General features: G+C 31.6%; 2 protein-coding genes and 2 long non-coding RNA genes across 9 annotated transcripts in view; 2 read left to right on the top strand and 2 right to left on the bottom strand.

Moving 5' to 3' along the window:
• The window catches only part of LOC118644136 (putative nuclease HARBI1), a 32,143-nt gene that overhangs the window by 3,105 nt on the left and 3,603 nt on the right, over positions 1-25,435 (top strand). Inside the window, exons 1-3 of one of the 5 annotated variants that reach the window (XM_036286897.1) lie at positions 19,339-20,363; positions 20,507-20,677; positions 20,863-21,396. The exons of 1 other annotated variant lie outside the window; for it this stretch is intronic. The gene's annotated coding sequence lies outside the window, so the exon portion shown is untranslated. Of the gene's footprint in view, positions 1-15,909; positions 16,337-16,441; positions 17,026-19,338; positions 20,678-20,862; positions 21,397-25,435 lie in introns of those variants that run through there. 3 more of the 5 variants (XR_004963277.1, XM_036286898.1, XM_036286896.1) reach the window with 3 other exon arrangements.
• Positions 1,070-7,871, bottom strand: LOC118645566. Its single transcript, XM_036286894.1, has 2 exons — positions 7,810-7,871; positions 1,070-5,352 (listed from the first exon to the last, which is right to left on the bottom strand). Exon 2 carries the CDS (start codon positions 3,911-3,913, stop codon positions 2,354-2,356), a length of 1,560 nt encoding a protein of 519 aa, XP_036142787.1. The 5' UTR covers positions 3,914-5,352; positions 7,810-7,871; the 3' UTR covers positions 1,070-2,353.
• LOC118645567 lies at positions 7,989-11,780 on the bottom strand. 2 transcript variants are annotated; one of them, XR_004963278.1, is made up of 5 exons: positions 10,963-11,780; positions 10,535-10,687; positions 10,039-10,404; positions 9,533-9,674; positions 7,989-8,393 (listed from the first exon to the last, which is right to left on the bottom strand). It is a non-coding gene; the product is annotated as an uncharacterized LOC118645567 (long non-coding RNA). The 2 variants fall into 2 exon arrangements; XR_004963279.1 differs by having other exon boundaries at positions 10,039-10,173.
• LOC118645568 lies at positions 14,560-16,330 on the top strand. The gene is made up of 2 exons (XR_004963280.1): positions 14,560-14,805; positions 15,875-16,330. It is a non-coding gene; the product is annotated as an uncharacterized LOC118645568 (long non-coding RNA).

Below are 25,435 nucleotides of genomic sequence, written 5' to 3'. Positions count from 1 at the left end.
TGAACAATTTCTGTTCCGGAAATTATTGTAAATAATTATGCTAAACGTTTTTATGAAATTATTACTCATCTCGTTAATATATTATATTGAATATTTTCAGAATCTAATTGTTCTAATAATATTGAATATTTTCCCTAAATTAGTACATTAAATATTTCACTGAGTCATTACTCGTCTTATTAATATAGAATATTAAATATTTTCGTGCTTTGGTAGCTCGACCCTATCTTAAACTTATCGTTTAATTACTCTTGCGAACCTATTATTCCTGTAGCATCGAATTTATCCAAATTATTATACCCAAAATATTGTTAAAATTATTGTTACTTAAACAATATTTCCCTGCGAATTACTAGTATGATAATTATCTAAAATTTATTGTAACTTTATAGTATAATTATTATAAATTGTTTAACCTTATTGAATACCATCACAAATAATTATTTTGAATAATTCTTGTGAACCTCTTAATCTCCGTCAAATTAAACGTTGCTCTGATTCTATTTCGTTGAATTATTACTACCGAATATCCCTGTATATCATCATTTAGAATATCATTCCGAATTCAACACATTAATGGCAACACCTTTAACCATTAATTATTCAACGTCTTTTCCGCATCCCTGCCATTATTCAACCTGAGTCCCTCTTAGTCCCCAATAAATTCGTATTGCTTGAATTTTCCTGCAACCTTGTTTGAACGCTCTTTATCATCCGATGTAGATAAACATACCCAATAGCCATACTATTTGTCTTAAAGATTCCGCAACTGTGGTAGTAACGGAAAACAGGCCAACGTCCGAACGCGAGACAAAAAGCCTTGTGTCCGTAGTCTATGCAGGTCCTCAGGTTTGCATGTGCTGAGAGACCCCGGTAGAAACGCATCCGCCTATAACCGAATAGTTGCTTGCGGCAAGCGTAGATCGGCATAGACAAAGTTGTGAATCCTTACTTCTGCTAATAGTATGGGCTTACGCGAATAATAACAACTATTAAGAGCAAGACATAAAAGTCCTTCCGTCTCCTTTCCCTACAAAACACTAAATCATTCAATTTTATCTCTCCTTAGGACAGCAAGCTCATCTATCATCCTAACTTTAGTCAAGACAGGGTAAGGTTTCGACTATCCTTATTCAAATCCAAGTCCATTCACGAAGTTCCTCATTTCTTCATTTATGTAGATGACGCCACCAGCAGACTACACGCGGAGAAGGCGCTTTTTCCGCCGCTACGAGCAATATGTGGGGGCGCGCTCGCGCATTCTACGCCTAATCCGTTCCATCGATTTAGATGTTCCCCACTTATTTAATCTAACTCACCAAGCCGCTCAGATTCAAATAGCGTTAAACTCAAGTACGAGAGCCTGCTTTGGGTTAACCCCCGTGGAGGTGAATGAACGCCAGGCCACCAACCCTCAGCCCCCCAAACCTCAGACGCCAGCACCTCAACAGACGACCTTCCCTTCATCGATTACTCCCCCCTTGAAGCCCTTTCACCCCTAACGCCAAATGACTTCGACGACCTAATAGGCTCCCTTGTAAACCCCGACCCTATCACGGAATAATCATATGAGCATCGCACATGTACCCCTACCCCCCCCCCCCCCCGCTTTTCTTCATTCCCCTTTTATTATAATTTGTTCCCCCTTTGGTAGTAAACAATAAAGAAAGTAGCAGTATAAAACAAGAGTAATTGCCATAAAAGTCATTCTATTCGCCTACGCACTAATCCTCCTATACCGATCCTAGCTCTCGACATCCCGAGGTATTGCCGGCCCAGCAGGTAGCCTCAAAAGCATAGAGAGCGCCACTATTTTCAGCGACTTAGGTACGCCGGAAGTAGGAAGGTCCGTCCTCCGGGACGTGACAATATAAACAATCAAAATGAGTAATATAAAGGCAGACTCCAATGAAGCGGTAAATACCCCTTCCAAATTGAGTGCTCAAAAACACAATCCTAAAAGCAAGAAGGAATTGATACGTGAAGCAATTACTAAACCAACAATAGTCTCTATCGAGAATATAGAAATAGATCCTAAATATAAATATAAGCTAAGAGCGTATGTCGATAAAGACAGAGTTGACGCTCATAAAGATCAAACCGGATATACCTCACCCATTGTTCTTCTTCTCTTCTTCTTCTTTACCCTTTGGATTTCTGTCCCAGCGGGACAGGGGACACAGTACCAGAATTACCAATTTTGTAAGACGATGACCGTTGGGGTAAGTCACGTCTTGAATATTTTACTTTTTCTTCTAAGGATTTTCCTTTTGCTTGGGAGTCCTCTCTCCTCAGTTACATCTGCAAGGTAAGTCCCTTGGCAACAGCTCAACATTAATATTAACTAACTCTATCAAATCTTAATATTACTTGCATCCACAAAGTTGACCATGGCTTTAGCTATATTTTTATTAATAACAGACATTACATATTCAATTGAAAACGGAGTCTGGCACTTATATTTTAAAAGTTTTCCGTATAGAATTCTTCTTGAATCGTTATAATTAGGACATGCCCAAAATAAATGATTAGAGTCTTGGACCTCAAATCCACATTCGTATTCCATTGATTCTCTTAAACCAAATTTCTTTTTGACTGAATTAGTATATGGGTAACCCGTAATCATTCTTATTAATATACACTGTTGTTTTCTAGATAAACCAAATTTGGATATTGTATTGACATTAATATTCACAAAGCCATTCATATAATAATTCCCCGTTCCGATATTAATACTGTTCGTATAATTCGAATTAATTTGTGCGTAACTATTTTTTAATGATGAGACAACTTCAGAGTATGTAATTTGATTATCTACTATTTCACCTATTAAAGCGGCCTCTTTAGCCGCATTATCTGCATTCTCATTTCCAATAATATTTTTATGTGCAGGACACCATGTAAATCTTATTGAGCCCCCCTCCTTAAAGCGCATGATTCTCGCTCTAATTGCTTCAATTGTGGGATTGAGTTTTTTAATTGTGTTTCTATAAATTTCAGAAGACGACCCAATGATATCTAAATTACTCTGGGAATCCGAACAAATATTAATGTGTCTCCACTCGTTTACAGTTGCTAAATCTATTGCTTTTTTAGTGGCTATTGATTCTGCAGAAAAACTACTTGTATATGAGTTAAGCTTATATTTAAAAAATAAATTATAATTATTTATGAATAGACCGCTACCAACTAAGAAGTTCCCATCATTTAACTCCGTACGTGATCCATCTGTATATATTGTTATCTCATCTTCAAATATACAGTTAAGATTGATCAGATTGACAAAGGCATTATTTGGATTATTACATTGTAAAGACAAGTAACCTGTTCTGACATCAACTTCCACTTCTTCTAACTCAGGCTGGAAAGGACAGATATGTATAGGATGAAAATCCCATTTAGCTAAGAATTTTTCAAATGACTTGATCACTGGCCACCTTTTGACTATAAATGGTATATTTCTTTTAGCTATTTGTTTAGTTTGTGTTACTGTATGGAAATTCTTAATTTTATTGATTATGGCGTTACTTTTCAATTGAATTAGTTTACACATATACTTATCTGTTTTAAGACTAATTCTATTCATGAGACATTTCTGATTACTGAATCTCCATGCTACTCTATTCGGGGTCGACCTGGGAAGACCGATGGCTATCTTAAAGGCATTACATAATATTTTATCTAGAACCCTTACATTGGAACAGGCAGCACTAATGAACCACATGCTTCCCCAATCTCTCCAATGCTCCTCCAACTGTGCTCCAATGGTAGCATTTGCGAAACTTAAACTCTGACGCAGATTAATCCCCCAAGAAGAACCAGCTAACCATTTCAAAATGTTATTGTACTTCAACGTTTTAACTCTAAGTGATTGAATATGATTCCTCCATCGCAGACCCTCATCCAGTGTCATTTCTAGGTACTTATAGCTACTTTTTGTAGTTTAAGTGATCTTGTATCTAAAATTAATTCCCCTTCATTTAGAGTTACCCTTTTCCTGTTGAATATAATCGCTTGGGTTTTAGAGATTGATACATCCAATCCTAGGGAATTAAGCCATTTTTCTACATTTAAGAAAGCTGTTGTCAAAGAATTTTTAATTCTATTTATATCACCATCTGTACATAGTATTGCTATATCGTCTGCAAACTGAATTGTTTTACAATTATGAGGAATTTGCCAGAGAATGTCCTTGACATAAATATTGAATAGTACTGGGCTTAGTGCAGAACCCTGAGGTAACCCCCTTTGGATGCATCTATTCGCTATCCAACAGCCTGATTCATAGAAATCCATACTTAGGGTATAATAATTTTTTATCCTCCTATCATTTTCCTTTCTGAGAACGCTTTATAAATCTCCAAATTAACCAATGCCAAACAGTTCTCGCAGGATCTGCCTCTTCTTAGAGAGACTATAAAGAGAGTGAAGCGAATCACCGGAAGTCGCCAGCAGAAAATGGCGACTTTCGGTCTTTTAGTAATGGGCGGGATCTTCAACCACTTAGATGGAGTGGAAATGTAAGACGTCAAATACTGATTACGTCACCGATGAGATTACATTTAGAAGAACCTAAAAATTAGAAAAAAATGTTTACTTGTTTAATCGAAATATTTGAAATAACGGAAAAATTTTGTAAGATATATTTTCTATAATGTTTTATTTACATTAAATGTAAAAAAAAATAAAAAATGTTAACCTATTAAAACAAATATGCGATCTTATTCTAAGATAATACTATTAGTATTTATAATAGCAATTACTTATTTGTAATTACAAAATGATACATTTATTAATTAAAGTCTGTTGATATATTTATTAAATAATATTTTTTGAATGCATTATTTACAATTACGATTAATTAAATATAAGTGGATAAAAAATGATAATTATACGAATTAGATTACAAATGTCAGTAAAAGAATGTTTTATATTTTTATTCTGTATACTTAATATGAAAATATAACTAAATATACATATTTATATTTCCATATACTCATATTTTTTATATATACATATTTATATTTACAAAAGTGAATAATGATAAATTAAATACGTTTTGCTAAAATAATAGAGATATACATAATTAAATAATTGATTAAATTAATAATCGATGTAACTTATGCTAATCAACTTAAAATATCTATAAATATAATTTACTAATAATTTGCAAAAAATATATATTTATACAAAAACATTATTAGGCCACAATGATGTTGGTTAATCAAAGATAATATTTTTGGAAGATCCACACTCAATAAGTTCAATCACTTATTACTGTTCCACTTATTGTTTAAATTGTGTTTGTAGTGAATGCATCAATAATTCTTTCATGAGAATTGTTCCTTTTACCTGAAACAAAAAATATACAATAAAATGAAATAATGTAATGTTATGATAAATCTACTGATTAGAAATGTTAGTAATTAAAATACATAAATAAAATAACATTTTCTTGGAAAGGTTAAATTAAGAAAAAATTAAGAAACATAAGATATTTATTAGTTACCAAATAATAGAGTAAGTTACAAAACGTTAGTTACAAAAATAAAAAACAGACATTTTACGATAGTAATATTATAAATAAATATTAATTTAATAATAAAATACAAATCATTATGTGCAATAAAAACAAAATATAACGTTTACCTTTAATAAGTTTTATATTACTAGGAATATCACATTTAGACATATCACATAAATAATATTATTACTAGTAATACCACAGTTATTGCACATTTGTTTGTAACATATAACATACATTTCTTTTTAATATATGGCTAAAATTAATACAAATATAAAAACTTATTCGATATTATGCATAGCCATTGTTTTACTTCCGTAATGCTTAACTTTTTTAACGCACATTTTTCTTGAATTTATTTTTAATCTAAAGGTTATAAATCTTTTTATAATATAACTTTTTAAATTATGACACGGTGGCACAAAGAAAATAATGTCTTGACACTTTAAAACAAAGAACTGTCTTTTATTTTTACTGCTACAATTTTCAATAAATGCGCGAAATATTTTCTCCATTTCAATAAAAAAGTTATAAGTACGATCATTAACAAAAAAGAGTGTATTGGTTGTATTTGTATAACGTCTCAGAGATGTTAGAACATTGTAATTAGTTAAATTAGTTTTATAAGTGCCTAAAGATGATATGCATTGTTTACATGTTTTTATATTTTTCATCATACTAGAGATTATATAACCGCTTATGTGATGTAAGATATTTAAATCTATATTAGTTAATTGAGCAACATCTCTTTGTACATTTTCATTTTCAATATTGCATAAACTTTTTCTTTTTTTCCTGATTTCTTGAATTGAATTTAAAAAATCAGGTAAAAAATCGCTACCATCATATGAATAATTGCTAGAAGAAACTTCTTTCATATAATGAGAAATAGCGACTAGTCTTAAATTAGTTTTGAATTGTAGAGCATTCAACGTAGAATTTTTTAAACGTAAAACCGAAAATAAATTCTCAATACAATCTTGAGTAAATCGACTTGTTAAAACAAAACAGTAATTTCTTTTTTCAATTAAATAAGTGACTATTTCGATTATTGACATAGTAGATAAAACAATACCTTTCTGAAATGGCTTCCAAGCATTTTTATCGTTAAAATGTATACCTGTCATAAATTCAATAAACTCGTAAAGAAAATCGATTGTTTCGTTAAATTTTTGAACATTTTTTTTACTTATCGCCATAGAAATATTTCTTGAGGTTACAATTTAAAACCATCGAGATATATATGCAGTTAGCCATGCTGTTGTTTTATATTCTGGTTTGGAACATTCTTTACTTAAAAATTCTAAAGCTGTGCTGACTTCGTGGCTTAAGACGTTTGTAGCACTTGAAACGCGCATTTTTTGAAAATGTTTCGATCTATCTAAATAATCATATTTCAATTTCGGTGCTAATAAAAAATGTGTATCTTTTTGTTGATCAAGTAATTCATGAAAATGCTGAGCGTCAGCTTTATTTGAAGGTAAATTGTATTTTTTTACAAAATTGTCTGGAATTGTAATCGTTTTATGATTCAACATACCTTCTTTAAAATTTTTCATTCCATGACAAACGTCATGAAAAAAGTACAAATATTTATTATTGCGAAATGGATGCACGCATTTATTTTGGATTTTGGAATGACGAGAGACATTAATATTAAATGTTTTCCACATAGCTTGGTTTGGAGCTCCCATATCAGAAACAATACCATTAACAAATAAACCAATATTTTCTGCTTTATTTATAATTTCTAGAATTATTAATTTTAATTTACTTCCATCAGTACTGTTTCCTGTAAAATAATATGCAACGATTTGCTTCCAACGATGAGAGATGCCTGCTAACATGAAAACCAGGCCATGTGTAGCAAGCTCTCGACTGTTATGACCAGGTAATGTAATATAGCCAACGTAGTCAGCAACATTAGCATCATATTGAATACCTGAAGTTATGCTTATTTCATCTAAAACAATTAAACAATCTTTATCTTTATCAGATTTAAAAGAATTTACTTTTAATTGTAGGAATTGAAAAATTTCATCTGAAATGCCACTTGTAAATTTCCAACCATCTAACTTTTCAGTTAAGGTTCTTAAGGAAGGTAATGGAAAACCTTGCTTAAGTAATTCACGATAACCAGAATATCCGCATACAAACTTCAATTTGTAACCTTGAATTAGCGCTTTGTCACACCACTTTGGCATTCGTTTTACTTCTCCGAGCATATACCTTATTTGATCAACACTGAAAATTTTAAAATTTGTTATCTTTTCATTAGTACGTACTTGTTGCTCTAATGTTTTTATTTTCCGTTTAAAAGCCATTTCTTTTTGTTTATGTATTCTTTTCATTTGTATTTTAGATTTTTCGCATTTTTTATACAGTTGTTCAAATTTGTTACATTTTGTACATTGGCCTTTAACAATTTTGTCATTTAAAACGTGTGTTTTTAAAATTGAAATGCTTCTTTTTTTTTCACATTTAGAATTTTTTTCATTGCATGTAACGACGGTCGCCGATGTAGAAGTATTTGCCTCTTGTGGAAAATAAGCATTTTCTTCAGTACGTTGAACTACATTTACTGATTCCATCAATGGTTCTACATTTACTGCTTCTGTCATTGGTTCTACTACTGAAGTATTTGCCTCTTGTGGAAAATAAGCATTTTCTTCAGTACGTTGAACTACATTTACTGATTCCATCAATGGTTCTACATTTACTGCTTCTGTCACTGGTTCTACTACTGAAGTATTTGCCTCTTGTGGAAAATAAGCATTTTCTTCAGTACGTTGAACTACATTTACTGATTCCATCAATGGTTCTACATTTACTGCTTCTGTCACTGGTTCTATTACTGAAGTATTTGCTTCTTGTGAAAAATAAACGTTTTATTAATAAATAAACAAAACATACAGTATTATCTTTTGTAAAATTTGTAAAATATTCTAAGGCCAGTATTCATAGTTGGTTCTTATATTTAAGATGTTTATAATCATAAGATGTTCTAAACCAATCACAGAGAACTGTATTAGCATAACTGTTTTAGCATAGGCATTACTTAAGACAGTGCTTGAGCCTAGTTGCCCTTTTCGAGCCGATTCCCGAACGCGCCGCCTCCTATGCCCCCACTACCGCGCGCGGCCTTGACGGCCGAGCCGCCGATCTCGCCCGTACGCTTTGTCTCAGGAGCAGCTATGTATAAGAAATAGTGCCCTGCACCACAAAATTCATTAAAATTACTTTAAGTAAATAATTTTTGTTTTTATAAACAAAAAAGTACTAACTTTTTTATTACTAATTTATTTTATGTAGTACAACAATATGTAAAAACATAATATGTAAATTAGAATTTTGACAATAGTTTTCCACATCACCCGTGAGATACTATTATTGATGCGTTTTTTTTTTAAGTGGTTTCCCCAGTAGGCCTAATCCACTAAAAGATGAAATATAATATACAGCTTGGCAGAAAAACAAAATTTTATTTATTGTAAGATATATAAAAACGACAGGAAAATTAGAAGAATGCCAAGCTATATATTATATTTAATCTTTTAGTGGATTAGGCCTACTGAAAAAACCACTTAAAAAAAAGCATCAATAATAATACCTCACGGGTGATGTGGAAATTAAACTATTGTCAAATTCTAATTTATATATTATGTTTTTACATATTGTTATACTACATATAAAATAAATTAGAAATAAAAGAGTTAGTACTTTTTTGTTTATAAAAACAAAAATTATTTACTTAGAGTAATTTTAATGAATTTTGTGGTGCAGGGCACCATTTCTTATACAGAGCTGCTCCTGAGACAAAGCGTACGGGCGAGATCGGCGGCTCGGCCGTCAAGGCCGCGCGCGGTAGTGGGGGCATAGGAGGCGGCGCGTTCGGGAATCGGCTCGAAAAGGGCAACTAAACTCAAGCACTGACTTAAGATAATCTTGAAATAAAAACAGACTATAAATACATTATATTTTTAATTTAATTATTTTAGTTAATTTTACCTATTTTTTTTTTCTTTTGTATTTTCTGTTGATTCGTTATTTGAATGACAAGGTTTCCAAAAATGGTTGGAATTGCATGTTGTTTTAATTTTTTGGTTCCATCTACTCGTTCTTTCTCAAATGCATCTATTGCAAAATGATACTGAAAAAATAAGATATAAAAATTACTGCATTATTGTAAAATACTGTTAGATTTGAAAACAGCTTAAATATTTTTTAAATAAATTATTTTCTAAACAATAAAATATCCATTATTAATACTTAGACCCGGTTCTACAACTTAATTTAACCGAAGTTTAACTAACTGTATCCAACAGATGAATTTGTTTTATATGAAACAATATCTCCTATTAGATACGGTTAGTTAAACTTCGGTTAAATTAAGTTGTAGAACCGGGCCTTAGTATAACAATATAAAATAATAATAAATAAAATACAAAAAAAACAATAAAGAAAATATATCTTGACTGTTTGAATTAAACATTGAATCAATAAAGCAATCGAACCTTGAATTGATAAATATAAGCCTTAAACGGTCGCAACTGGATCTTTTATGGATTTATTATTTTAGCTTTAGCTTGTAAAATTTATACAAGTATTTTATTCCACATAAAAGATTTAGACGTGACTGTATGATGTTTCTATTTATTAACAATAATTGTACAAAATAAATAATAACACAAATTTGTTATACGTAATATCTCTTATTAATAACGTTACTTTTGGATATATCCCACACAGCACTTTATCCTGAGAATATCCCCAGGTCATCCGGATATCCAATTGGACATATTGTGATCCTATGGATGTCCTACGGCGATGTCCTATAGCGATATTCCTCGGATATCTGGTGGATATCGCGATATCCTGTGCTGTGTGGGATGTATCATTTAATTTGCATTATTTAATTATTATATTACTGCAATTATATTATTTAATAAATTACATATTAAACTAACTTATATACTTTATAAATAACAAATCATAATTAAAACAAATTACCTCACATAATACTGGACGTTTCTTTGAAACCCAGTTTTGTTGCCCAACTTTATTTATCCATACAGCTCTTCGATATGGGTCTGAAGGAAAGCAAAACATTTTTACTCCGTACTCGCTTTTATTTTTGCAGTTGTTTGCTGCGCAACCTGTCATCTAAGTACAAAATAATATATATAATTGATAACACTGTGTAATGTAGATAAGTCTGTATAAAAAAAAGTTTAATGTTATTTAATAATTTTGTACAATATAAAATATTAATGTTTATTTTTTAAACTACAAAAATTATAGTCAGATGAATTACTACGTAATAAAAATTCGTAAATGTATGAATTTATTTAAAATAAAACCAACATTTTAAGGTTAGGATTTTGCGTATACAATGTACAAAACAATGTTCTTTATAATATATTAAATACTAAACTTACCTTATATAATATTTATTTTCTTTTTTGTATATAAATACTGGAGATATTTGAATGTCTTTCACATTATACACTATTATTTATAATTTATATTAATACCGCGGAGACTTTCGTAATTTGACAAGCATTTCACGCTTGCACAACTTGTATTGTATGGATGTGTATATATATGTATATACATATATATATGCATATTCCGGAAGTATTCAGCAGGAAATGGCGGAACCAATCAGAATAGGGAACACGATCCGCTTCACTCTCTTTATAGTCTCTCTACCTCTTCTAAAACCAAACTGACATCTGGGCAATATTCTATTAACTTCAATGAATCTATCGAATCTTTTCAGTAGCAACTTTTCATATATTTTGAGAACATTAGAGGTTAGTGAGATCGGTCTAAAATCATTATTACTTGGTTTCGGAATCAACGTAATGTCTACATTGAGCCATTCTGTTGGAAATGAGCCGTCATCAATTATTCTATTAAATATAAGTAACAAACATTCCATAACCTCTTTTGGAAGGCATTTTAATAATGGATTATTGATCAGGTCAGGACCCGGTGCGCATCTATCTCTAGTCGCAAACACAATTGATTGCATTTCATGAAGTCTTAATGGAAGGTTCCAATCATCTTCATTTTCATTTTCAAAGGCATTGGTTTCCTCGAACCTTTGATGTGTCCAAGGAGGAGTAACCCAGACAACACGCATGTCTAAAAGACATCTTTAAGACGTCTTAAAAGAGACGTCTTTGAGACTTTATTAAAAGACGTCTTTATGATGTCTTAAAATCGTCTTATTTTAGACGTCTCTCTTAAGACGTCTAAAATACGTCTTTTTAAGACATATTCTTTGAGACGCCATTTAGACGTCTTTACGACGTCTGAGAAAAACGTTTTTAAGACGTCGAATGACGCACATAACCAAATCTGCCGTGTGATGCGATCAAGTCGATCGACGTGCTTATCCCGTATCAATTTTTGAACTCTTGCACGTATCGCGTGTGTGTTGGGACGTTTTGTCCCGGTTTGCTGTGTAACGCAGCCGAGTGTGGATACGTTAATACAACACAACTTTTTAACTCTCGTACGTATCGCGTGTGTAGGCTGTTATTGGAAATAATTAACCTTTCTGACAACATTTCTGACAACAGTTTTTGACAATTAATAAACCGGACGATAATAGTGTTGCGCTTAAGTTGCTGTAAAATATGTGACTGAATCCAGTATCTCTGTAAAATTCTGTAATTTCCAATTACGAAAACATGAAATAAAATTGAAATATATAATATAAAATTTTTTATTTATAAAAAAACTTATCTTAATAATAAAATAAAAATAATGAAATATAAATATAAAGTATTTTGTTTAAAATAATAAAAAATAAAAAATAATAAACCTAGCTTTTGGAATCCTTGGTGGAAAAATTTTCTACAAAATTCTAAAAAACTACAAAAATTTACAAAAGTGTGTTTCAAATTTAGCATTTTTCTGTAAAAACTACAAAAAAATGCCAGAATTGGAATACTTTTGTAAATTTTTGTAGTTTTTTAGAATTTTGTAGAAATTTTTTCGCCAGGGATGTCTAAAATAATTTTTATATAAGACGTCTCAAAAACGTCATAAATAAAAAAAATTAGACGTCTTTTAGACGTCTTAAAAACGTCTTAAATCGGGTCATAAGACGTCTTAAAGTCGTCTAAAAGACGTCTTTCTGATAGTTTTATAAGACGTCTTATAGAAATATAAGACGTCTTTTAGACGTCTTTAAGACGTCATAATGTTCTCTGGGAATGTTGTTGATCGTGTTCCAGATCTTTATTTTCTTATATGACTCTGGTGGTTTAATTGGATTAAATGTAGCACTTTTTTTGAAAAGATTAACAGTATTCCAGAAGTTTTTTTATACCCACGTTTGAATTAAGATTATTAACCAAAGTTTTGAAATTCTCACTTTTTCTTCTTCTGATTGTTTTCCTTGTTTCTTCAGCTACTTTTCTATACGTGGCGAGATTAAGCCGCGAATAGTTGTTTTTAAGTAAATTAAATGCTTTCTATTTTCAACAGCCTTCTTGCAGTCATCATCCCACCAGGGTTTATTCCTATTCCTCCTATTAATCTTCTGCTTACTATTCTTAAAGTTGTTTGTTTTTGAGTCAAACGTTTTGATACTACCTTTGCCATCAATGAGTTTGGCACCTGCTCTTAGTGCTTTATTTATAATTTCATTATACCAATGGGTGTATGAATCTTTTCCTGACATCTGAAATTCAGCTATGTTTTTTATGTCTTCTACCATTCCTTCGATCAAGAGGTCCTTATTCATATTTAGGGTGTCAAGTTTTCCTCTAGTTCGGTTACTTACATCAATATCTCTCTTATGTGAATAATTCATATTACCAATTTTGATTTTAAAATTGATCGGCAGATGGTCGCTTCCCATTGGGTCCATATCTGTAGACCACTCAAATATCCGAAGGCTTTCAGAGGCCAGTGTTAAGTCAGGGCAACTAATATAATCAGGATTCGCTGATATTCTTGTGGTTGAACCGTTGTTTATGATGATAAATGGTGAGACATCCACCACCTCTCTCAAGTATCTTCCTACCACATTAACCCCATAAAGGATTATGTGCATTGAAATCACCACATATGCAGAGATTAGAATGGTCAACTGAATTGATTATGCAATTAAAAAGTTCAGTCCACTTGGCCTTATTGGTGTGTATAACAGGAGGTCTATAAAACGATATAATTGTTAATTCTTTATTTTCTTTCCCCTTATTTAATATTGAGATAGCTGTATATTCAAAACCTAATTCCTGAGGGATTAAAATATTATGTTTTTTAACTTCTAAGTTTTTTGATACTAGAATAGTCATTCCACCTCCAATAGCATTATTAGGTCTGTCATTTCTAAAAGTGAAAAAATCAATAAAATCAAACTTATGTTTATCCGAGAGCCAAGTTTCCTGAAGGCATATCACATCAAAATTGCTCACCAGGTTGGAAAATTCAAGCTTTTTGCCAATGATACCCCTACAATTCCACTGTAATACTTTGAAAACGATAAAGAGAAATCAAGTACAGGACATGCCAACAATTAAATAATCAAAAAGAACAGTTACTTGTTATTAAAACCTTCCTGAATTGCATTTATATAATAAATTAGTTCCCTGACTTTGTTTTCATTAGATTGATCCGCATATATTAACTTTGTGATATCATTCATTATTATATTTGTATTTAAGTTTTTATTATATAATGGCTTAGTTTACATCGTCAAAACCTTAGTACGCGTATTAAGTTTGGTGCGCACCAAAGCCTTAGTACGGGCGCGTTTACATCGAATGTACTGTGAAAAATATAATACAAATTTAATTCATGTTGATGTCTCCTACTAAGACATTTTCACACCGGTTTTTAGATTTTAGCACTGAGGTTATGCTCAATTGCTAAATTCTCTCTAAAATGCGTTTTATGCGTTTACATCGACATTTGTATTACTTGGTACGCGTATTAGTTTAGTACGATACTCCTACTTGATACGCTCGTACCAAATTGATCCGGCAGCGTTTACATCGTGCGTACTAAATATTTAGTACGAATTTGATACGAATATGGTACCTGATACGCGTATCAAATGCACGATGTAAACTAAGCCAATGAAGTTTTAGATAAACGAGCTCTGGTGAGATCTTACAAAGACAAAGAACCAAATTTGTCCCTCGATGAGATTGTGGAAATCTTCGACGCTTGCGATCCCCTGCGGGAACTCCACCCTGTGGAAGATTCAACTCTTTTTCTGAGGTCGGATTATCCATATTACTTTCAACTTGCGTTAGGTATGTAATTCCTTCACGTGATTGGATAGGAAGCTCACTACTTTCTTGCATTGGAGATTCAAAGTCTATATGAAAGTGTCGATTAATAATTTTTGACCTTTGTTTAGATCTGCTAATAGGACTTCTGTTCAAATTTGTCAATCCTTTATTTTTCGTTTTACTATCCTTAATCAAGCCATCTGTATGACTCTGAAGAGACCATCCACTATAAGTTAAAGATCTAAAAAGATGCGGTATTTGAGATACATTTGAGATACTTTTGGATTTAATGAGCCTTTTCGCATTATACAGAGTACAATTTGCATATGCCATAACATAATTAATCAGCTGATGATAAGTGAAGGCCATACAGTTCTTATCCAACGAAGAATGCTCTCCTCCGCAATTACTACATTTAGGGTTGATCACGTTACAGCCAATTGAATCGTGCTCCTGGCCACAATATTCACATCTCTTTTTCCCCCTACACGTTCTCGTCGAGTGGCCCCATCTGCTACAATTATTGCATTTTCGTACTTTATTTATGTACGGAAGAATCCTATATCTAACCTTGTATAGATAGACAAACTCCGGAAACAAATCAGTTTCAAAAGTAATTTTCACTGTAGATGAATCTCTAAGTATATTGTCCCTCTTATCCATGTACTTGAGTCTTTCAATATTCCTGATGTTTATTTTACTTTGGTGATTCACATTAAACTCCAAACTTTCATATATGTTTTTTATATCAAAGTCCAAAGAAACATTTCTAATAACTCCAGTACGAAATAACTTGAAATTCGGAATGTATGTCAGCCAGTCCATTGGAAGAAGTTCCTTATTATCCAAAAAGCTATTGGCCTCTTCGTAGGACTTAAAGCTAATACTCACGATATTCTTCCCTTTCTTTCTTATATTCAAAATGTTGTTATATAGTTGTTTCATATTAACCTCGCTGGTTTTATTAAATATCATTTGTCTTATACTCATTGGGTGCAAGTTACCTATGTTTAATCCTGAATTGCCCCTCAGAGTCTCAATGTATATCACATATGGACCAGAGATACATGATGAATATCTATTGTTCCAGGCAGAGTTTATAAAGGCAATTCTGTTCGCTTCCAGATCGTTGTCTTGTGCGGTCAAGATGGGTTCGTTCTCGTTGGAGATTATAACCTCTTGGACTGCAGTGGTCGGAAACTGCTCTGCTTGGTTCTGATTCTGATCCATAGAAGGAGATGGATCCAAAAAGTATGTCTCTTTACTCAGAACATCTCTGGTTGGAGAGCCCTGAGTGCGTTTCTTACTTGATCTACTTTCTTTGTTTGATACAGCTCTAACACTTTTACTCATGCTTACAGAAGAGGATTTGCTGGCGTTTCTGGTTTCTTGTTTCGACATTGCGAACATCAGAGACAATTGGAAGCTTTTTTAAAAACCCAAGACAAATATTCAAGCCTGACTACCCTTGTCAATCCCACTCTTAGTGCCTTTTAGGTTAAATTCTAATTTGAATAAATCACTACATGAAAAAAACAAAAAAAAACACGAGGTATTAACCTAAACTAAATTGAGCAGAAATTACTGCTTCAATGGTATTCAAAATAATACTAAATAAGATTATTATTTGCCATTATCTTCTTTTTTTTAAAAACAGTGTGACAGTTCAGCTCGACTTCAGCCAGGATTTGAGGTTCAAGACTACTAACCCGTCTGAATGAGACAAGCTCTCGCATATATATATGAGCTGTAATCTTATGACATTATAACAAATAGATTGATTCTCCTCCTAATTTAAATTGGTATGCAAAATTATTATGTACAATTGTGAAAAATATAATTAATTTATTCTAAGGACTAGCTTCTCGTATAACGATTATTAACTTATCTGCTAAGAAGATACTTAAACTAAACGAATCAGATTTCCATGACATAAATCACCATAGTTCCAAAAAAAAAATTCCAGTTAATTTACTACCCAAATATACAATATTTATTAAAACTGTTGGATTTTTCTTAGGTAGCAGATAGCACGTCACACTATATTTCCGTGTATATAATTGCTATGTATTTCAAGTAAAAGATTACACGAATCAAAGATAGGTTAACACGCCGCGTGATCCTTCTCGTGCAGGATGGTAGAGCGTACTGACTAGCGACAATGACGACTAGTGACAAAAAACAAAAGGAAGAGAGCGAGTATAGACAGCGCGCTAGTGGTACCCGGTAACAGCCATGAAATAAAACAAAGAAAGAAAAACGCATAAAAGGACGCAGCATATCGCAAACACTGGTACTGAGTTAAGAAAGAGAACGACCTAAATACTTTAATTTTCCAACAAAAACCATAGTTTCTTCAGTGTAACAATCATAGGTCATGGACCTTGTCTCAATATAATGATAGTTAGATATTGAGAGTAAATAAGTCAACAGAGAAACAATCTTATTACAAAACTAACTCTTTTGACCTTTTATTATTCTATATATACTTATTTCCTTTAGTTCAAATAAATCATCTTATTAGATCTCCAAAATGATATATATACTGTTTATCAAAGTATCGAGTGGTGAAATATCTTTTTTTTTAAGTGTTTTAATTACTTATTACATTTAATTAATAGACACTCTTAATATTAAGATTTAAAACAGAATATCACATACATATAAATAAACAATACTGCAAATTCATGTATTGTTCGATACATCACATTAAAGCTATAAATAATAGTATCACAGATTGAGTTATATATATCAGGTACGGTTTCGATCAGGTAGGAAATTGAAATTATATCGAAACAAGTCTCAATTCAATTATCAGTTTAAATGTGTATTTTTTTTTTATTTATTCAATTGTCACTGTTATTCCAAAAAACATATAATGTAAGTGATTGTGACAAATCTACATTAGTTATATGCGAAAAGAGTCATAAAAAATAATATAATATTAAATTTATAAAAAGAGAGAAAAATATTAAATATTGGCAATCCTTTTTTTTTATTTTTTAAATCTTTAAGTGTTTTAATTACTTTTTATATTTATTTAATAAACATTCTTAAAATTAAAGATTTAAGGATTTAAGCAAAATGTCACACACAACCTTAAGCAAAAAATCACATATACATTAATAAATAACACTGCAAATTCACATATTGTTCGATATATCGAATTAAAGCTATTGCATGTATATTAGCATCACAGATCAATTCATATAGATCAGGTACGGTTTCGACCAGGAAGAAAACCGAGCGTATATCAAAGTGAGGCCAAATTCAATTACCAGGTAAAATGTATGCTTTTTTTTTAAGAAAAATTATTATTATTTTTTTTCAATTTGCACTATTATTCCAAATAACATTTGATGCAAGTGATTATAACAAATCTGAGTTCATTATTTTTAAAAACAAAAAGAGTAATATATGATATTAATTTATTTGTGAAAAGCTTGGAATATTCGTTGGATAATATCTGATTCTCTCTGAGCTCAATGTTCAACCTTGGTCACAAATATGAAAATATTTGTACATGTACTTAACATGGAAAGATCACTTCACAACAGTGTGGTTATTTACTATTTATGTTTTCCAAGAGAAGTATGATAATCTATTAAGTACATCACACATACTTTCAACTTAGGAAATTAAATACAGAAAATTTTATAAATTTTATATTTATTTAGACCAGTGCTTGAGTTTAGTTGCCCTTTTCGAGCCGATTCCCGAACGCGCCGCCTCCTATGCCCCCACTACCGCGCGCGGCCTTGACGGCCGAGCCGCCGATCTCGCCCGTACGCTTTGTCTCAGGAGCAGCTCTGTATAAGAAATGGTGCCCTGCACCACAAAATTCATTAAAATTACTCTAAGTAAATAATTTTTGTTTTTATAAACAAAAAAGTACTAACTTTTTTATTTCTAATTTATTTTATATGTAGTATAACAATATGTAAAAACATAATATATAAATTAGAATTTGACAATAGTTTAATTTCCACATCACCCGTGAGGTATTATTATTGATGCTTTTTTTTAAGTGGTTTTTTCAGTAGGCCTAATCCACTAAAAGATTAAATATAATATATAGCTTGGCATTCTTCTAATTTTCCTGTCGTTTTTATATATCTTACAATAAATAAAATTTTGTTTTTCTGCCAAGCTGTATATTATATTTCATCTTTTAGTGGATTAGGCCTACTGGGGAAACCACTTAAAAAAAAAACGCATCAATAATAGTATCTCACGGGTGATGTGGAAAACTATTGTCAAAATTCTAATTTACATATTATGTTTTTACATATTGTTGTACTACATAAAATAAATTAGTAATAAAAAAGTTAGTACTTTTTTGTTTATAAAAACAAAAATTATTTACTTAAAGTAATTTTAATGAATTTTGTGGTGCAGGGCACTATTTCTTATACATAGCTGCTCCTGAGACAAAGCGTACGGGCGAGATCGGCGGCTCGGCCGTCAAGGCCGCGCGCGGTAGTGGGGGCATAGGAGGCGGCGCGTTCGGGAATCGGCTCGAAAAGGGCAACTAGGCTCAAGCACTGATTTAGACATATAGTGAGTGAATACTTCAATATTCTTGAAATTTAAGAGTATATGAAACTATTTGAATTATAATTTTTTTCTTTTTTTTAATTAGCTATACTATTCTTATCAATCACTGATCATAGAAAAAACATTTTTTTTTATTATTTATTATTCTTTTTTTTTAAATTAATCTAACTCAAAATAGAAATATATAGAGTAAGCCAATGTCAACTTGTGTAGATAAGCAAAAGATGAATAGTTCTCTCATCAATACTTTTCATATTTAAAATCAATTATTCAGAGTCTAAAAACTGCTGAGCATGCTACCTTTGGGAACTAATCTTTTCGATTTTAGGTGTGAAGAATCCTTGTTTCGTCCTTTATATGGATTGGATTTTAGTAATAAATTCTTCTCTATATATCTTGTCTCTCAATTTTTGCTTCCTTAAAGATGCTGATGATAAGATTCCTCTCCTCAGAACAGATTTCAAGATATATATTCTCCATGCGGTAGCTTCGTATTTCTATCCATACAAAATGACCGAGAAATTGCGTTTTGGGAGCCTCGCCTGCCTCTCCAATAACAGGCGTTGCAATGGCGGTGATGGATGAGGTATCGCTTAATCCTCAAGTTATGTAAGTACTCGGGCGCCAAAGAAGATCGGATTAATGAAGCCGGAGATCTTAGCTTGAGATATTACCGACTTGTATAATGATATTAACACTTGTAATATATAAATGACTGGAGAGCGAGAGCGGACCACGTCCTTCCAATACGGCAGCCCAGAACGAAGTCCACCTAGAGATACTAAAACAGAGATTCGCCAATGTGTTAACGATTTCTGATTGGCTCCCGTCGCTTGGGGTATAACCGGAAGTATGAGAGAGAAAGATAGATATAACTGACAGAGAAAGCCTAGCCGATCTAACCTGTCACCTGTCACCTGTCACCTGTCAAAAGAAAACAGAGTGTCTACCAAATAGAATATAAAATCAGAGAGAAATCTGAGGTTTCTCTCTGATAAAATAGAAAAAAAAGAAAACCTCGGGTAATTAATTGTATCGTGTTTTATAAAAAGTAATTTATATATAATTTTTATTTTTACTTATATAAAGTGAAAGTATATAAAAGTGTTAACACTTGCGTATTTCCAATGTAATTTCAAAAATAATTTTGTTTAAAATAAAATAGGTGAATGAATCAGAAATGCCTAATAGTTGCTGTGCTGGTTATTGCACTAACACAAATAAAAAAGGTTATCAAATGTGTCGATTTCCAAAAGATTCGGAAAGAAAAAAAGTATGGATCCAGAATATAAACCTTACAGATTGGATTCCAACTTCAAATGCAAGATTATGTGATGTAAGTTATAATCAAAAGCAAACTGTTATACCAAATTGTTTTAATTTGTGCTGAAATAAGTTTTGTAAAAATATTTTAAATTAAAAAAAAAGTTTAAATATACTAAATCGAGACTAAATTGACTCTGAATATGATGAGAAAAATATAATTGCACATTCAAAAAGTTATATATATTGTCTGTGCAGGTCCATTTTGCCTCTGATATGTGGATGATAAGAAAAGATGGCTCACGCAGATTGAAATCTGATGCAATACCAACAATATTCGGTGAGAATTTGTCAACATCTACAACAAGGCAGAACACAATAATCGAAGCTACAGAGACTGATGTGTTTGAAAATATTTCAAATGAAATGGAAGAAAAAATTGAAATCAATGAAGATATTACCGAAGAAGAAAGAAATGTATTAAGCATTTCATCTAATACAACAAGGCAGAACACAATAATCGAAGCTACAGAGACTGATGTGTTTGAAAATATTTCAAATGAAATGGAAGAAAAAATGGAAATCAATGAAGATATTACCGAAAAAGAAAGAAATGTATTAGGCATTTCATCTAATATAACAGAAACTTCAGATCCATATGTTTTAAAACGTTTGGAGCAATTGGAAATGCTTTGGAAAAAAAGTGAACGTTTAAGACTGCAAATGAAGAGAAAATTACAATACGCGAAAAGGAAAATCAAAAGACTTCAAATTGAAGTACATAATAATAAGGTACTTTCTAATATAAATAAGATTTTTAATGAAGATCAGTTAAACTTGTTGTCTGGAAAGTATACAAAAATACCAAAATGGTGCAATAGTACGTTGATAAAAGCTTATAAGTTGAAATTTGCATGTGGCACTGCAGGTTATCAAGAATTGTTAAAAGCAAATTTCCCTCTTCTTTCTATGCGCACTTTAAATAGAAAGTTAGAAAATCTTAAATTCAAAAGTGGGATAATTAATGAAGTTTTTGAATTTATGAAAATAAAAATTTCTGTATTCGAGAAGGAGATTGATAAAGATTGTACATTAGTGCTCGACGAGATGAGCATTACCGCTGGTACTTTTTATGATGCATCAACAAACACGATCATTGGCAACGTTACATTGCCAGATCATGATACAAGTATTATTGCTACTCATGGTCTTGTGTTTATGTTAGCCGAAATTGCTTCAAGATGGAAACAAGTGGTTGCGTATTATTTAACTGGTAATAAAGTAAACGGCGAAAAATTGAAACCTATAATTGAAACAATTATAAAAAAAGCTGAGGAAATTGGTTTAATTGTTCATAATGTCACTTCGGATATGGGACCAAGCAATCGAGCAATGTGGAGAGCGTTTGGAATAGAAGTTTCAAATATTATAATTAAAAATAGTTGTAAGCAACCTTGCTCTAATGATAGGCTTTTGTACTTTTATTCGGACGTACCTCACGCTTTAAAAAATATTAAAACTGGCTTTATAAATAATGAAACCATAACCATTCCAGATTATTTTGTTAATAAGTTAGCATTACCTACAAATGTAGCTAATTCTAGTCATTTAAACGATGTTCTTATAGCTGATAATAATTGTGATATTAAGTTAGCTTTTAAGTTGAAATCTGAATATTTGTCTAGAAATAATCATTTCCAAAAAATGCGAGTGAATACGGCTACAACAGTATTTAGTAATCAAGTAGGAACAGCTCTTGAATTGTTAGCAAACTTAAACGATGCCAGGATAACGACTGCTTGGTTTATTAAATTTATTACTCGATGGTTTCAAATAATGAGCGGAAGAAATTTATATTTAGCTTTAGGATTTAATAACATAGAAAAATTAGAAGAAACAATCGCTTTTCTAAATGAAGTAATTGAACTTTTCAAAGGCTTAAAAGTAGGACAGAAGGGAAATTGGAAACCTTTTCAAACAGCTGTGATAATGTCTACAACGACTGTTCTTCAATTAACTTCATTTTTATTGCGTGATAGAGGTTTTAATTACTTTTTACCTTCGCGTCTTTCGCAAGACTGTATTGAAAACTTATTTTCTGTAATAAGATCAAAAAACGTTATTCCAAATGCATTTCAGTTCAAAAATAATTTAAAATTGATTAGTATTTCTCAATACATGAAGAATATATCCAATAGTAATTATGAAAGTGATGATAGAGAATTTTTTTCTGAGTTTTTAGATATTTTAATAGAAAACAGCAAGTCTGTGAGCAAATCTGAACAAGTACAAGTCTTTTCTAATATGTCACAAAAAATTGTTTTTAATAAATTAGAATTAAACAAAATTTATTATGTTGCCGGATATTTAATAGCGAATATTATGAAAAATCAAAGTGTATGCCAGACTTGTATAAATGCAACAGGATCAATACAGTCAAATAATTATTATTACAGTGCCTTAACACGTTTAAGATGTAAACATATAAATACTTTGTTTTTTGTAAATCCTGTCACGTTTAACTTTTTTCTTCAAATGACAAAAATATTTAAAACTTTTTATCCTCATATTCGAGTACAAAAACATATAAACCTGAAAGAATTCTTTATAAAATTATGTAACCAAAGCACTTTTTTTCTACCTGCATGTCACAATTTAAAAGAAAAAATTATTAAAAGGTTTATAGCATTTAAATTAAAAAATTGTTCGCAAGCAATAACTCCATGTAATAAAAATGCAATATGTGCGAGCAAAAGTATGGTAATGCATGCATATATAAAATAAAATTTTGTTCTTATAGATTTGACCTTTTCTATTCTTATTTTCTGTTATTCCCATGCTACTTTTACTTTTATTGCTTGCATACTTTTTCTGATAAATATTTCTAATGAATTTCAATTTTAAGTACAATCATCATCTGATATACATCCAGCTATTAAAAGAATTCACTTTCATCCTTATAAATAGGATACGAGACACAACTGCAATTAAAATAACAAATTTGGGCCTCGGACAATCAGATCAACACAATATACATTTTCTCAGTCAAGTTATGTATTAAACAAAATTGTACATAAGTAAATAGAAACGACAAGAGATAAATAATAAACAATTGTAAAAATTACATTCAAAAGTTAATTAGAAATAAACAAAATTATTTACATATTTTTTATTACCTAACCTTACATGGGAAAATTAATGAAATATGTGTGTAAACCTTTTTTTTAAATATATTGTGTTTTAATATTCATTTTGTTCGATTATTAAATATTAATAACTACAAATAAAAAAATATATATATATTATATTCTTGCATTTACAATCAAAATAAACCGCCATCGAAAACGTCATATCCGATATCCGGTTTTACCCCAAGACGGCACATTGGCGAATCTCTGTTTTAGTATCTCTAAGTCCACCCATTGTTCTGAGTGAGGAGGATAGTGAAGATAAAGATATAGTTGAGGACCTAACTACTGAAACTCCTAAGAATAAAGGACCCAGAGGCCCCAGGTGGGGCAGTAAAAGTCCATACACCAAAGTAGTTTCATCAAAAGTCCTTAGATGAAAAACTGATCTAAAGAATGAACATTGGGAATATGCTGAAAAAACTTCGGATATTGGCAAAAAGATGAAGAAAGAAAGTCATAGAGAAACTAATGATGAAATCAAGAAAGTCAAACTCAGCAAAAAGAAGAGAGATGAGATTCAAGATAAACTAGCGCAATACCAGGAAATGACTGCCAACCAGTTGGCCGTGGAGGCCTTTCATTTATTTAAAAAAATGGAGGATGCTCGCGCTAGCTCCTCAAATTTACAAGGTCGTATAAGTGGCGAACTAAAAGATAGCATTTTTTATATTAAACATTTAGTTAAAAAACTTGCCATAAGAGCCACGGAAATCGGTGATTTAGACTATTACAAACAGACATACTTAAGACTTACCAAGGAACTTGAGGAAAAGAAGAAGGAGATCTCTACTAGCCAATATCGTAAGAAGAGTAACTCGGATACGATATTTAGAGAAAGGCCGAAAGGAGGCCAGAGAATAGAATCATCGGAAGATGAGCAATCACCTGGTACGTCTGATATAACCAAAGGAGCATCTTCGAGAGATAAGATGATCGTGGCTGATAATATGTATAAACAAAAGAAAGATCATACTGACAAGCGTAAAGTCACCATAAATGAAGAAGCTAATAAGGTAGAAGAAACCAATTATGAGGCTTATCATCTCCCAAGGGAGGAGAATATATGGAGAGAGGTCAAGAGTAAAAAGAAAGATAGGCGGGAAAGAAGGAAATCATTTACGTCGAGTGCGGAGAGTGATTATGAGGCTCTCGTCTCCAACAAGGAAAAAAGAATCCTAAAGTCAAATATAAGAGAAAATAGTAATCTCCCGAGGAAAAGTCCTTCCAAATCTGCGGCGATTACTATTAATTTAGAAGACAACGTCACCTCGTTTGCAAATATTATGAGAAAGGCTAGATCCGAAATCTCACTGGACGAAATTGGGATTAATAATACTAGAGTTAGAAAGTCAGCTACGGGTGGAGTTATTATAGAACTCCCTGATGACGACATGGAAAAAAAAGCAGACCTATTGGCGGCAAAACTCAAGGTCTCACTTAAGGATGACAACGTAATAATAGGCCGCCCGGTTAAGTCTGCCGAAGTAATTATCTATGGCATGGACGATTCTATTACCCCAGAGGAGGTTAAGGACACAATATCTAAGAACTAAAAGAACTAAATGTTCTGCATTAAGCATAAAAGTCGGCGCGATACGATACAACAGAGACGGATTGTGCTCAATATGGGTTAGATGCCC

The sequence above is a fragment of the Monomorium pharaonis genome, chromosome 5 (assembly GCF_013373865.1).
Source record: "Monomorium pharaonis isolate MP-MQ-018 chromosome 5, ASM1337386v2, whole genome shotgun sequence".
Classification (NCBI taxonomy): Eukaryota; Metazoa; Arthropoda; class Insecta; order Hymenoptera; family Formicidae; genus Monomorium; species Monomorium pharaonis.
Note: the sequence above shows the minus strand (reverse complement) of the source record. Positions and strands in the feature narration are given on the sequence as shown.